The sequence below is a fragment of the Uranotaenia lowii genome, chromosome 3 (assembly GCF_029784155.1).
Source record: "Uranotaenia lowii strain MFRU-FL chromosome 3, ASM2978415v1, whole genome shotgun sequence".
Classification (NCBI taxonomy): Eukaryota; Metazoa; Arthropoda; class Insecta; order Diptera; family Culicidae; genus Uranotaenia; species Uranotaenia lowii.
This window is the reverse complement of record NC_073693.1, coordinates 161155624-161169884: the sequence shown is the minus strand read 5'-3', so window position 1 is coordinate 161169884 and position 14261 is coordinate 161155624. Positions and strand designations below refer to the sequence as shown.

The following is a 14261-nucleotide window of genomic DNA, read 5'->3' as shown; positions in this document are numbered from 1 at the left end:
CGGGTATGATATAGATAGATAAACTGGCACTGGCAAATACCGTCCCGATGATGATTCATGGAATGGAACATTCAATCTATTAACAGCACAAATCCAGCAACAGCAAAACTGTTATCGCAGGTACAACAAGCGAGAAATCGGACAACTGATATTAAATTTGACTTCCATTTTTGACAGCTCTGAACCAAAATGAAACGAGTCACATTTACCACACCGCATCGTCATACGAAGGAGGTCGTTTTTTTTTATTTTCTGAAAGATGCCATGCCACAAAACATTTTTCTCCTGTGAATCAAACTCTCCCTCTTTGCCGATTCGCACATTTTTTCGGAGACTAGCATAGCACCGTATGTGGTCTTTGGCTGTAAATAGAGAGGACCTGAATCGTCAGCAGCTTTGAAGATGAAATTATGTTATTTTCAACGGTTTATGAATGAATAGTAACGGATACTATCTAGCTATCTTTTAAACATTTCATATTATTGTAATTGTGGGTTTATTCAGTAACGGTTTCTGAAGTTTGAGATGTTTTTCAAATCCTCAATTTGTCAGATACTTCACATAATGAATTTATTTTGTTTTGCTAATTTTTAGAATTTAAAAATTCAAATTTCTGAACGATATTGTAGCAATGTAATACTTAATGGTCAATCGAAACTAAATTCGACAAAAATATTTAAGATAGTATATCATAATGGGCGATGAATGGTACATTACCAAAAAGACTTATCAGTGAAATGACTAAGTTTTTGTTGTTGGTGTTTGGTTTTAGTTTTTTTTTTTTAAATTTGAAAATGACAAGTTGCCATATTATGAACATCATTCTAAATTTCCATCTTCTTCATTTCTTTATTAAATAGTTTTTTTTTATGTTTTTTGGTATTTTACCGTAAGTAATATCGAGTTTTAAGAGTAAAACTCTTCCAAAAATTTCAAAAGAGATCAGTCAATAATTCAAGGAATATTTGGTTACGATTTTTAGTAAAAGGTGAATGCGCCAAAAAAATCCCAGCAAAAATATTATTTTGTTATCCTTTTGATAATTGTGTACAATCAGTACGATTTCTATTATTTCTATCAAACGTTTTTATGATTTAAATTCGATTGAATCGGAAGAGGGCGTTTGTTTACAATAGAAGCTTATCTATTTCAGGTTTGAGTACTCTCACCTGGTTAGAATTTCCATGACCTAATAAGGCTTCCGTAAATTCAATCAGTAAATAAATATAGTAGTGTTTTGATACGAAAAAAATCTTACGCATATCCTTGATATTTGTAAATATTATTTTAAATGTACAGCAAGACTTTATATGCTAGAATAAAATAGAAAAACGGAGTGTTCTTGATCATCTTTGCTCGTTATTCGAATTTTCGTTTTGTTGGTCCAACGGGACTATCTTTTCCTCCATTTTCAACGAGCCACCCTAGTTATTGACACACGTTTACCGGAAAGCTTTGATGTATCGGTATGAAACCGTGGATGTGTTAGTTTGATTCCATCTACTTACTTTAGCAAAAATTACTCTGCTTGTGAAGCTCTGGTTTCTGCCAGTCTCTCGTCTGGTACGGAGGATGATCTGCTTCGCCGTGTAAGAAAAAAGAATGAGAAAACTAGTAAAATTTTAGAAAAACCACACTTCCGGGACCAGAAATTTGAACTTATTCGCACCGATAACCGAGAAAAACCAGTTTTTTAGGAACGCTGGAACTGCGATTAACCACTGTAGCTAGGTATCGAATTCTAACACCCACAATTTGCCGAATGGTGAACTATTTTCTTCAATGCACAATTCACCGTATGCATATCCAGCAGATTTCAGTGTAAGAAAAAAAGAACCGTTCACTCCACCGACACGACGATGAGACGAGCGTGACGAATTTTTGCGTTCAACCAAGGCGAGTTCGAGTCTCAAACTGTTACTCTTCTGTCTGGTTCTCTCTTTTTCGAAATATTTTTCATAGTCGAATCTCTGTAGAGTGGCATGTGTGGAGAGAAATTCTCTACACAGCAATCACCGAGGGGCTTGCAATTTAGAATAAAATCTCACATTTAATGTCTTTAACACCAATCACTAGATGTCACAAGAGTAGCAGAGAAAATATCTTCAACGTTTTTGCACTAAAGGAAATCTTTTTATCGAAATTGTTCGGCTCGCTTCTCTGTTCCTTTTTTTAATGATATCGGATACCTACATAAATTGAAAATTAAGTCTTGGCTCGAGATTCTTTTAAATCAACTAATTATCAATGTTACTTTTATTGATTATTAAATTGATTTTGTGGGCATGCAGTCGCTCGATTTTTTTATACACGCTCATTTTTATTTAACCATTTATGGTTCAAAATAACCATTTTTGGTTTTTCCTTCAGAACTGCCAATATGGTTATTTTTTAACAATTTATCACAGTAGAATTTCAACCATTTGTTTAGTTCTCCAATATAAATCTATAGATGTTAAATCACCTTCACGAAAGCCAGCATCGATGAAAAAAACACTTCGAACGTAAAAAAATAATTTACGAGTTAAAAAAAAATAATTAAATAAAACTTAAGATAAAGTACGTTAAGACCTTAATTCTTTTCTAAAGCATTAATTTTACTTCTTTTTAATTGAAAATACATGATTGTTTTATTAAATAAAAAGGAGTAATCATTATCATTATCATTATAATTATAAAAACACAATCATTTCCTTATTGATATCGAAAGATTTCATGAGTTAAAATTTCTTGCTGATTTTTTTACAATTATTTTCCATTTTTATTTTGAAAAACAATCAGCTATAAGCATATCTAACTTTTAGAAAGTACCGGATAAAAATGATCACACCTGTCACTAGATGTCTCTGCTATAAGTGTTATTTCGGCGATCCAGATGCTGCATGCTACATTGGTCTTTATGATGATTTTCTTGGGAGTATGACATTTGGCATAATTTCATCTTTTCGTGAATGGGGCTCATTCTGCGATGCAAGTGACGTGACTTACGAAATTTCATACCTATCGTTTTGCTAGCTTAAATACTCTCTCTAGCCTCGAAATTTTCGTTCGGATGAGCTGTTATTGGTCTTCAGATCCCATCGATACACAAAATTTATTTTTTTTTCTGAAGGATTTTCTGGAGTCAGGACGAAGAAGTGAAATTTCGTGAGTCACGTCACTCGAGTCGCAGAATAAGCCCCAATAACTGCATGATTAACCAGTCGGCGATACTTGCATAGAAAGGAGCAAGAAGATCTGAATGTAGGAAATTTTTTATTTCAAATTTACAAAAAATAGATTAAATGACTTCTTTAAACATAATAGTTAAAAAAAATCAGCCTGTTGCATTAAATTATTATTTTAAAAATCTATGCATCTACATATGTCTATTCATATTCCTGCTCATTAAAATTGGAAAACTACTAAAATACATTTGCCTAATGGATATTATGTTAGTCTTAGCTTACTAAATTTCTTGATAAATTCCAAATCGGCTATAACGAAAAAACTTTTAAATTGGATTTTAGTAGCGTCTTATGGTGAGACCATCAAATTGAAGTTATCCAACCAATTTCCTCAACACAACGTAGGGTGGAATGGAAAGCAGGAAATAGAAACCATAGATAATTTTCCAATTTAGGGAAGGTCATCGAAAAATTAATTGGATTCCATAGACAATTTTTTTTTTTTTGGATACCTCAAATCGCTTTTATTCTCCTTTCTGTTTGAAGGATCATTTTCGCTGCGCACTAAAATTAATGGTATTCCATCGTTTTTTTTTTAAATTTTACTCAATTAGGTTTGGAGATAGAACAACACCGCGTTTCCTCGGTCTGGGTTCTCTGATTCCTACATCCTAGTTACGCCTGCTGTATCCACCCTGGGCCGTTGGGTTCGTCACTTGTACGAGAAGGTTACTGAAGTCTAACAGCTTCAACATCTCCTTGGTCTCTGGGTCGACTTCGATGACGTCCTGTTCCAGGGCAGATACCTCGGGTACGTAGTTGTCACGTCGCTCACGTTCCTCTTCTTGCAGTTTGATCGAAATGCCTCGGACCTGCGAGTGGCGCAGACGCTTCATCAAATGGGTGACGAAACTGCGAAAAAAAAGAAAAGAGGTGATTAAAAAAAACCATCTCGATAATAAAACTTCAAATTACTGAAGATCTTATTTGATTTTTTCGGGTTTGTTAATCATGAATGGTGTTACTCCTACTACTGAATTAAGAAGATTCAAATATATCATCATAAGAATAATAACATTTTAATTATTTTTAAATGTTATTCAAAATAATTGAACCAGTTTTAATTTTTATCACTTCATAATTGACTGTAAAATTATTGCCATCCAGTAAAAATGAAGTCATCGGGCTATTGGAACACATACTCCAAACATGTCGTGGAATCCTTCGACTGTGGAGCAACTACACGACCTTGACCCGGTAGTCGATCCTGTTTTGCTCGCCCAAAGACAACAAAACATGCAGAGCAAAATCGATGACCTCAGCGGAGGTTCCAAGGCAGAAAGTTTTAAAGTCGGAGAGGGCCTGCGGAATATCACAAATCCAGATAATCACATAAATGCGTAAAACTCTTTATTTTACATCCGAAAATATGATCTCCTTTTAATTTTTCTTATTTTAGTGAAGTTAAAATTAATTTTTTAAATAAGGCGAATAGCTTTTTTTATGAGTGTGTAATCCCACAGTTCATTCGCCCATTTCCCCTCAAAATTTCGTCGCGAATAAAAGGGAATGTGCTAATGTTTTAATGTGATCATTTGGACCCGCTTTCAAGCCGAAATTTGCTTGAATATTGCTTCTTTAATGAGTGATCCAAAAGGCGAACAGTCATTCTGCAATTCAAAAGGGCCCTCAATTTGGCGAAAGGACAAAACGAGAGCACCAGTCTGTGGTAAAAGGGTCAGTTATATTTATTAATTTTTTGAAGTAATTGGTACGGAAAAGCTATATTTATCGATCGGGTGATGAAATTAAATCAATTTAAAAGCATTTCAGCGACTTATTTAGGAAAATGATTGTACGCAGCTAAATAGGAAATTGATTTTATTTTCTGAAACTTGGAATGCGTTTTTCTCAAAACAAAGGTCTTGGTGCATTCGCCGTATTAAAAATTCGATACCGAAATTTGAAACAACCTGTTCAATGAGCACTTACCACAATATCGAATGTTCATGGTCAAAATTTTCAAAACGAACATTACGGTTTCATCCGGTACATGAACCTAAACGATTTCATCTAGAACTCCACAATTTATAGGTATTATACCCTGATTATGTAGAAGATTCTCTACTTCTTAAAGGTAAACCTTCCAGTAAAACGTTCGCAAACCTTTTGTTTACCATTAATATTTTCGTATCAATTTTGCACTAATATTTTGTTTTGAATGTTCAAAATATTCAACATTATCTCAAATAAAAAAAAAACTCACCCGGCAATTTTGTTACGCAGCGGCTTGGTCGGAATGATAGCAACTTCCTCTACGATACGCTTGTTAGTATGGAAATCCATGGTCAAACGAGTGTAGTACTTCTCGATGATGACCTTAGAGGCTTTTTTGACGGTTTTGGTACGTACACGACCCTAAAACAGAAAATAAATTAACATGATAAACCGACTGTAATTCACCTTCGTGATCCAAGCATTGAAATGTTTTCCGCCGACATTTTTGACATGAAGCTATTCTTGCCGATGTATACAAAACTTTCTTCAACGAAATTATCGCGAATAACACTGGAACCGTAACATGACCCAATGGAAAAACTGTCATGAATGCCTATCCATCGGTCGGAACATCATTTCAGTATCCTGGGAACTTGAGCAGGCAAAAATTTCGATAATTTACCATTTTGATCTAAAATTTGCTGCTGCCGATCACTACGAAAACGTGTGGAAAAGAAATCTATGACGTCACGTCCTTCCGATGTTACCTCTGTTGACAGACGTCAACTGTCAAACTCATCGGGCTGCCAACATAGCCAACATAAAAACCATTAAAAACACGGCCAAAATATTCAAAAAGACTTATTTATAATTCGGATTCCTGCTTTAAATCTACTTTACACTGTAAATCGACTGTAAACTGCATGTAAATGTTTGTTTCCACCGGCGATCTATAAGCAAAAAATTGAAAAACTTCAATAAAATGATGGCAATTGCGGAATATAAAAATAGTATGTGTTAGAATATATTGTGATCCCCAGTTTCTCAGTGCATACCAAATTCATTCGCATGTCTTCAAATTCGCTGGGCTGTTTAAAACGTGTGCGGAATTCAAATTCCAGACCGGAAACAGCAACCGTTGCCATTGACTACCGAAAATTGTTATTCTTTGTTTCTTTTTTATTTAAATAGCTTACTTTTCGCTTTATTGACTGAATGTGATTTTCAAGTTTCATTACGTGACAAAATTATATGTACTCAAGATATTTCAGACATCAAGTAATTCAAAACAATGTCAGATCATACGGAAATGGATGGAGACTCGATATCGATGCATGAGTTCCTTGAGTTTCTAAAAATAACATGTCAAGTTAATGATTCTTTCAACAGCAGCAAGAAAAATCCATCGATTGGGTTTGATTACAACCAGCTTGCCAGGAACGAATTGGTCAATAGTGTTCACGGAAAACCTGCCACTGTTGAAAGTGCAGGGCAATCCACGCTGTTAGGTTGCTCTCCAGTTCGACAGCAAAGTCTTAAAAAGGACGTGAAGGATGATGGTGGTGGTCAGAAAAAAGTATTTAAGAAAAAGTCACTGTCGCAGAACAAGTCTCAGAAAAGTAAACCAGAAACCATAGAACCTCAAAAAAGGAATCTTGAAACATTGTTGAATGAAAAGTTGGATGAAGTATTAAACGAAGGAATTTTGGATTCGGTCCTTCCTTTTATCTGCCCAAACCATGTAACCACTCCTGGGAGTAGTCAAGGGTACAATGTAAAGATTACCACCGCAAACAAACTGAGTCCAACAACTATTATGCAATCTGTGGGAACTGGAACAGGACATGGAGGTATAAAAGCGACAGTCAATAGTGGAGAAGCGTGCTCGCCAGATCTTCATAGTTCAGGTAGCAGCAAACGCAGCAACTTATCAACTGTTGGTGATGTATCGCAAAATTTTCTTATTGCGAGCAGCTCCAATAAAATCGGAGTCAGAAGAAAATCTACCATTGGACAGGTGGCGATGCCCGATAACCGATCCGAGTACGAAAATTAATGATCTTTACAGAGCTTTAATCCACTTAATTTTTTTTTCAATTTCAGGCCTGAAGTGATAATACATGTCTGTGACGAGGTAAAGGGTACTTCAAGAGATTTCTCATGTCCACAGAAATTATTGGTGGCTAAAATGGGATACTTTGCTGATGTAACGGCTGGCCAGCGCTTGGAGGATATGGACATATCTGTACACTGTGACTTACAAATCTTCGAATGGTTGATGAAATGGGTCAAGAAAGATACTTCAAATCAGGACGATTGGCCTGCTCTCGATCCTTCTAACGTGGTCCCCATTCTCGTATCGGCTAGCTTTCTCCAAATGGAACCGTTACTGTGCGATTGTTTATCCTTTTGCCACGGCCGTTTGAATGACGTAATTAAAGCATCGGCGAATTTGGCTTGCCTCAATGATAGTATTATTACACGGCTGGCTGCAATGTTTACAAATTTGGAATTGGAAATGGTGAAGGATAAAAAAGATAGGATAGCACCGCGACTCTGGACAAAAATGATCCAAAGCCTTTGCGAAATAGAGCCACAAGCTTTAAGAGGACATTACGCTACACTTGTTGGAATGTTTCGCTGCCTTCGTTGTAACAAATATCTAACTCAAACAGTTAGTACGTTCATTCACTGCGTACCGCAGAATATTCGTCTAAATAGATGGGGGCAATTGATCAGCACCCACGTTAAAGATCCATCTTGGAATATAACCAGTTATGTTGCAAGTTTACACAAAGAATTGCGATCATGGCGAAAAGTATACTGGCGTCTATGGGGTCACTGTCATTTTTTGTATTGTGCCGTTTGTGATTCTCATTTCGCTATTTATCAGATGCTTTGGTGTCCGTACCATCCCGAACAAGCTCAATTTTTGGGACCTGCTGCTGAAGGCCGTGTAGCTGGTCCTGCTGGAAGGTACCCATGTTGCGGGAAACAATCATTCCGCTATGATACGCTACCCGGACCTACGGTATCCAACTTACAGAATAAGATGAAGAATAGATTTTCCTAACTAGTTTCTTTTCTAGGGTTGTCAATTTCGTGAGCACACTGTTCAAGCAGATACAGATCGAGATCGTTCAATCCTTCAGCTAGCTATACATGCTTCGGAAGGTGGCTGTCTTTATGAAACGGCACCTTTCAAACCACCTAATACTACAACAGATCCTTGGTGGAATGGTATTGGAATTTTGCCACATCGTGCCAGACAAGGATTGCTGCCATCATTCCATGTCGATGGAGAAGCTCATACAAGTCGAGCGAATCGGAAAATTATTACTCGTCAGTTATCTCAATCTGTTGCAGAATCCGAAACTGAATCAGACTCCGAAGATATTGATAAAACGGCTACTATTCTTAGCCGTTCTTCGAGTAGCAGCAGCGATGGCGGAGAATCAGAATATAGTAGCCCTAGAACGTTCCATCCAAAGAATATGAAACGTAAACCAAAAATCTCGTATGGTCGTCACTGGGCTGGTGATATGTCTGCCCGCAGTAATCAAGATAACCAGCGTGAGTTCGAGGAGAGGGCTATGAAGCAGATTATCGCTATGGTTGGTAAAAAAACTGGCGGCGAACAAAATCAACAATACAGCATTTACCAACAAGGTGGATCATTCATCCGATTAGAAGCCGATTGGAGAGAAACTATCAAACAAAAAAACCTAAATAGCATTAGAGCCAAACAGAACGGTATCAAATGATGACTGTTACTGGTTGATTTGAGAGAACGGTCGTTGGAAAAAAGTTTCTAAAGCAGCATTTCAAAGGTATAAAATAATTATATGTTGAGCGTAAACTAAATTAACGGTTCATTAATAATTATACTATAAAATAAAACTTTTTTTGCACTTTAAGATAGGACACGTTTTGTTTTTTACTTCGAAGGCGAATCTTTTTTCCCTTTGCTTAATTGAAGCCATGGTTCGTATGCCTTGTTTACGATAAACCAAAACCTGAATAAAATTAGACAAACATTCTTTCAAACTTTCAGTTTCTGTTCAAAACATTTTTTATTTTTGTAGTAAGTGGATTGTCAGAAAAAACTATATGGAAAAGAAATTATATTAAGGCATCATTAATTTATATTATGTACTTTCAATTAACAGATGGTATTTTTCAAGAAAGTTACGCGGATTTTTGTGAACTTAATTTTTAACTTAATCTCTGTCAAATGCAGAAAAAATGACTGAGTACTACAAATGAGTGTGGAAAATGTTATATTTTCAGTATTTTCCATTACATCTTAATGATATCACCATTCTCCTACAACACAAGCTCTTTAGTGGTAGTATTTTGTTTGTCTTTTATGAAACAATGCTATAGATAGCGAAAACTGATGTATCTTTTGATAAAAGCAACTCTCGAAATTTATATTACTACGAGTTTGATCAATCCCTCAGTTATATTTTATTTTCGCTTCATGTGGGTAGGCATTCATAACAAACCAAAAAGCATAAAAGAAATATTTAAAACAAACGGTACTGCGCACAAGTCGGGAACAGCAACTTCGTGAAGTATGCTTCTGAGCTAGAGACAACTACGAGAACTAACTAAACAACTGCTCAGATGCACGTTCCAAGTGCCAGTTGTGCCTCGAGAGAGCAGCTCGAGCATCAAAATCGGCTACACCCATATCACGGAGTCGTTGAACTTTCTGATCGAAGTCTGTGTTTCGACATGGGCCACCAGCATATGCATTCGTCCAGTGTTTGGCGGTTAGTATAAACATTTCATGGTTATCCTTATACTGAGTAGCAACCACGGCATCCTGTGGATCATCCGGTTCAGCTGCTGCCAGCAAAGCCTGCAATGAAAGTAACACCGTTCGAAGAGTCATAGCCGCGGCCCAATTGTCTTTTAGAATGTCTAAGCAGATAGCGCCTGTGACCGATGAAATATTTGGATGCCATATTTTTGTGATGAATTTCACCTGCAATGAACAAAAAAGAGTTAACAATCTATGCGAAAAACTTTGCCACAAAGATACACATAATACCTTCGGCGGATTGAAAGGATAAGTTTCGGGAACTTTAATTTCGAGCAGAAATTTGCCTCCTTCATATGGCGTATCTGGGGGGCCGGCTATTTCTCCGCGCAGTTCAGTGAAATTATCATTCACAATGTCTAATTTTATTGAACACTGTACAATCTAAAAGGAAATTTCATTTACAAAATGCTCTAATATTTAGGTTTTGACAACGGAACACGATTTTTTTAGTGCTATTTGAAGAAGACATCAAATCTTGAAATTTTAAACAATGTTCACTTATTGTATCGTAAAGTTTAGTTAAGAATTTTTTTTAAATTACTATCAAAGATGTCAATAACTTCAATGTTTTATTTAATAATTAATTCATTCAAGATATTTGCAAAGATGTAACGATATTCTTAACACATTTTTAATTTTTTACTGGTCTTTTCACCTGTTTAAGAGAAATAATAAAAAAAATACGTTTACAATTTACTGCTTTAATTAACTCTTCTACCAAACATTTGGGTACATCTATCCTGCCTAAAATATATAGGTAACATATCTAACAAAATCATTGTTGTGTTTTGCAGGAAGGCAATATTATTGATTATGCAATTATTTAATAATTTCATAGCTCATCACTAGTCTGTTCAAAATTCACATTTGCAACTGAACGATTTCTAGTTTTTATACAAATTTTGAACAAATTGTTGCAAAACTTACTTCTTCACTTTTGAGAACTTCTTTAAATTCTCGCTTAATTCGGGATACTGCCATATTCGCCATTTTACCTCAACTGGATGCTGATGTTTTGCTTTGATCCGGGGAATGGGTTTCTGCAATTTTGCTTAGGTGCCGCACCTGTATTTTTTTTTAATTGGCAAACTATCGATATTTCTGGACTACAAAATGCTCCTTTATTGATTACAATAAACAGCGTTCTGCTTGGAACAACACAATGAGATTGTGCGGCAATGAATTGACAAACTTGGACCAGTTAATTGGCAATGATAAAAAAAGATGACAGCAAAATTTGTGTTCTTTATTCACAAACGCGGCCCCAGAAATTAGAACGGCACTCACGTTTGTAAAACAGAAAAGAAAAACACTCCGAGACATTTGACATTTGAGCACAGCACTCATTCAGGGGTGTCAGGTGTTCTGATTTTTCAGGATTTGTCCTGATTTTTGAGAGGCCGTCCTGATTTTTCAAAAACGCTAAAATTGTCATGATTTTTGAAAAATGACCTTAAAAATGTCCTGATTTGTCCTGATTTTTGAAAAATATCTAAACTTTAAATAAATTTATTGTTAAATGGTGAGAAAATCAAACAAATCTTCTATAAAATAGTTAAACCACAGAGTTTCTGTGGTTAAATTAATTTAACCGATGATAATCTTTGGTTCAAATGATATTTAAATAGTGTTTTTCGTTGTTAACTTCAGGACATAGAAAGTTCTTCTCGCTGTAGTTGCATAACTTTAGGCGTCTTCAGCACCTGAATTTCGCTTTTAGTTATGCAATCTAAGTCGCGCCAGCATGACATCCCAATGCGTTGCAACGCTTTCTTATTGGAACGTGTGAACGCGTTGCGTTGCTTGTAGCTTCAGCATGACATCAGCCTTAGACCGATGACATACACACTAAGATTGCAAATATTCCGCTCGGGACCAACGATTCTCTGAATTACAGGAAAACGGCTCAAAATGACACTTGAACTGTCAAAAAGTCAAAACCAAGAGGTTTTTCTGTAGCACTGGGAGACAGCTAAACGATTTTTGTAGCACTCAATTTTATTTTATTTTATTTTTTTTTTAACAATTCGTTTTGTTTTCACAATTTCTCCCGAAATTCGAAAGAACTCTGCTTCAAGTGCTCAGGAGCTCGAAAAATCTCAAGGCAACAATCGCCTGTATCACTGTTTAAATGACACGTGTTTTAATGTTTTTTTTTCGGTCCCTTTGGTTGTTCGTTTTTTTTCAAGCCAAGCGAACTTGACCGGTTGGACCTGATTTTTGCTCTGAAACATCATCAGCTACAAATGAACAGACTGCACTAATATGAACAGTGATGTATTTGAATTATGGTAATGGTATGAGGTAATAAAATATAAGCATAAAAAAATATTTGCGATTATTTTTCTTAAAAATAAATAACCTGAACTGTATGTATAATTCGGAAAGAAACAGTCTTGAGCTTACAGGATAATATGGAAAAAGTCCCTGAAAGTCACAGGGGAAAACCGTTTCGAACATACGGGGCAATTTGACAGTTGTTTTCCTGTAGTGTTTTGCTGTCCTGAAATCGTCCTGTAATTTCAGCTATTGAAAATACAGGACGAAATCGTCTCGACCACAGAAGAAAAGATTAAGTGTGTAGGCCGATGACATAGTGAGTGCGATGCGATGCGAATTGACGAACGCGGCCAATGCGAACTCGAGCGGGGGAACAAATTGACATCTGCTTTGCCGCGTTGCGTATGTCAGGTTTAAGCGATTCACATGCATTTTCATCAAATGTGGTTCGCCGCATTTAATCGCATTCGCCGGTTCGCATCGCATCGCACTCACTTTGTCATCGGCCTTATAGGTGGGATTTTTTTTTGTGTTCCGCCTCACACTCACGTTCGTATGAGCCGATTTTTACTCGTTGAGTTGATTTTTTTCAAGCTTGGCGAAAGGTAAGCGAGGCTCTCAATGAGTTTGTTTGCAAACATAAGATTATTCGCTCAGGTTTTCTGTGTTTTGTTTGTAAACAAACTCCATGAGTTCCGCAGTTGCATTAGCCTAAATAGCCAAAATGGCTGAATCGGGAATTTAATATTCTGTATCACCTCCTATATATACAAACCTTGACGCACATGTGGTTTTCAATTTACGGCGCGTTCGTTAATTGATTTTTTTTGGGTGAAAACTAAAACACAACGAACAGCAAATCGGGGACTTCAATGTTTACATTGATAGAGTGTGGATGTTCTTTTTTAACGCGGAGATTTTACTAAAATTTTAAGATTTTAAATTGTTGTCGTGTCAATAGTCATTAAGGAAAACTGTGATATTCAATCTGTGATAAACTCACAAGTGATATATCTGGTGACCGTACTAAAATGAGTGGCAAGGATGCTGCTCCTGATGGAGCAGCATCAATACATAACCTGACGCAACCATTGGAAAATGCTGAATCATCGGACAGGATGGAGGATGAAAACATGGAATTAGCGACAACAACCAAAGGAGGACCTGGAAAGACAATCGAAAAAATATATAAAAATTATAATTACCAGAATGGAGACTGTCGACCATATCGGGTAATAGTGGAAAACACGGATACAGAAAGGAGGAAAGTAATGAACAGACTGCAAGTAGGTATTTTACTTCACCAAAACGGGTTCGATAAATCCATCGACGACATCCGGAAGACTGCGAAGAACAAGGTAACTGTATATGTAGGAAACATCAAAGACGCAAACAGACTAGCTAACTGCCAAAACTTAAATCTGCAAGGATACAAATCGTACATTCCTAAGCAATTTGTAACGGTGACAGGAGTAATTTCCGGAATCCCACTGGAATTACAAGAAGAAGAAGTCAAAAATTTTCTAAAGGCTAAGGTTGAAATAGATTCCGTATTTAGAATGCATCGAATGAAAGACAAGAAAAAGGAACCTACTTATAAAATGGGTGTAGTGTTTCGAAGCAATACTTTACCGACTGACGTCAGCATTTATTCTGTGATACATAGGGTACAGCCTTACATAAGAAAACCGATTATTTGTTTTAAATGTTTACGTTATAACCACTTGTCCAAAAACTGTAAAGACAAAAAAGAAAAATGTATGAATTGTGCTACAGAACACACGCAAGAAAATCTATGTAATATTTTAAAGTGTATGTACTGTTTTAATGCTAATCATAAGACTACTGACAAAGAATGCCCACGATGGAAAAAAGAGAATGACATTCAAGCGATAATGGCAAAGAAATGTTTAACATATCAAGAGGCGAAACAATATTTTGAAATCCCAACTGAAAACTTTTTTGATGTTTTAAGAACGACAGAA

General features: G+C 36.1%; 4 protein-coding genes across 9 annotated transcripts in view; 1 reads left to right on the top strand and 3 right to left on the bottom strand.

The window, feature by feature from the left end:
• LOC129758716 (microtubule-associated protein RP/EB family member 1) overlaps window positions 1-1931 on the bottom strand; it is a 45837-nt gene extending 43906 nt beyond the window's left edge. For 3 of the 4 annotated variants that reach the window (XM_055756316.1, XM_055756317.1, XM_055756314.1), the window contains exons 1-2: window positions 1670-1931; window positions 1509-1577 (exon numbers count right to left, since the gene is read on the bottom strand). The gene's annotated coding sequence lies outside the window, so the exon portion shown is untranslated. The remainder of the gene's footprint in view (window positions 1-1508; window positions 1578-1669) is intronic. The other variant, XM_055756315.1, reaches the window with a different exon arrangement.
• Window positions 1932-3767: 1836 nt separating this feature from the next.
• On the bottom strand, window positions 3768-5993 carry LOC129754644 (40S ribosomal protein S17). The gene is made up of 3 exons (XM_055750811.1): window positions 5848-5993; window positions 5434-5585; window positions 3768-4079 (listed from the first exon to the last, which is right to left on the bottom strand). Exons 1-3 carry the CDS (start codon window positions 5848-5850, stop codon window positions 3839-3841), a joined length of 396 nt encoding a protein of 131 aa, XP_055606786.1. The 5' UTR covers window positions 5851-5993; the 3' UTR covers window positions 3768-3838.
• Window positions 5994-6280: 287 nt separating this feature from the next.
• Window positions 6281-9082, top strand: LOC129754431 (SANT and BTB domain regulator of class switch recombination). Of its 3 annotated transcripts, none has more exons than XM_055750497.1 (4): window positions 6282-6497; window positions 6558-7208; window positions 7269-8196; window positions 8255-9082. In XM_055750497.1, the coding sequence occupies exons 1-4, from the start codon at window positions 6457-6459 to the stop codon at window positions 8927-8929; spliced, it is 2295 nt and encodes a 764-aa protein (XP_055606472.1). In that variant the 5' UTR covers window positions 6282-6456; the 3' UTR covers window positions 8930-9082. The 3 variants fall into 3 exon arrangements, with proteins under 3 accessions (XP_055606470.1, XP_055606472.1, XP_055606471.1); XM_055750496.1 differs by having other exon boundaries at window positions 6555-7208; XM_055750495.1 differs by having other exon boundaries at window positions 6281-7208.
• Window positions 9083-9428: 346 nt separating this feature from the next.
• LOC129754432 (ubiquitin-conjugating enzyme E2-22 kDa) lies at window positions 9429-11433 on the bottom strand. The gene is made up of 3 exons (XM_055750498.1): window positions 10924-11433; window positions 10225-10377; window positions 9429-10158 (listed from the first exon to the last, which is right to left on the bottom strand). The coding sequence occupies exons 1-3, from the start codon at window positions 10984-10986 to the stop codon at window positions 9775-9777; spliced, it is 600 nt and encodes a 199-aa protein (XP_055606473.1). The 5' UTR covers window positions 10987-11433; the 3' UTR covers window positions 9429-9774.
• Between the last annotated feature and the right edge of the window lie 2828 nt (window positions 11434-14261).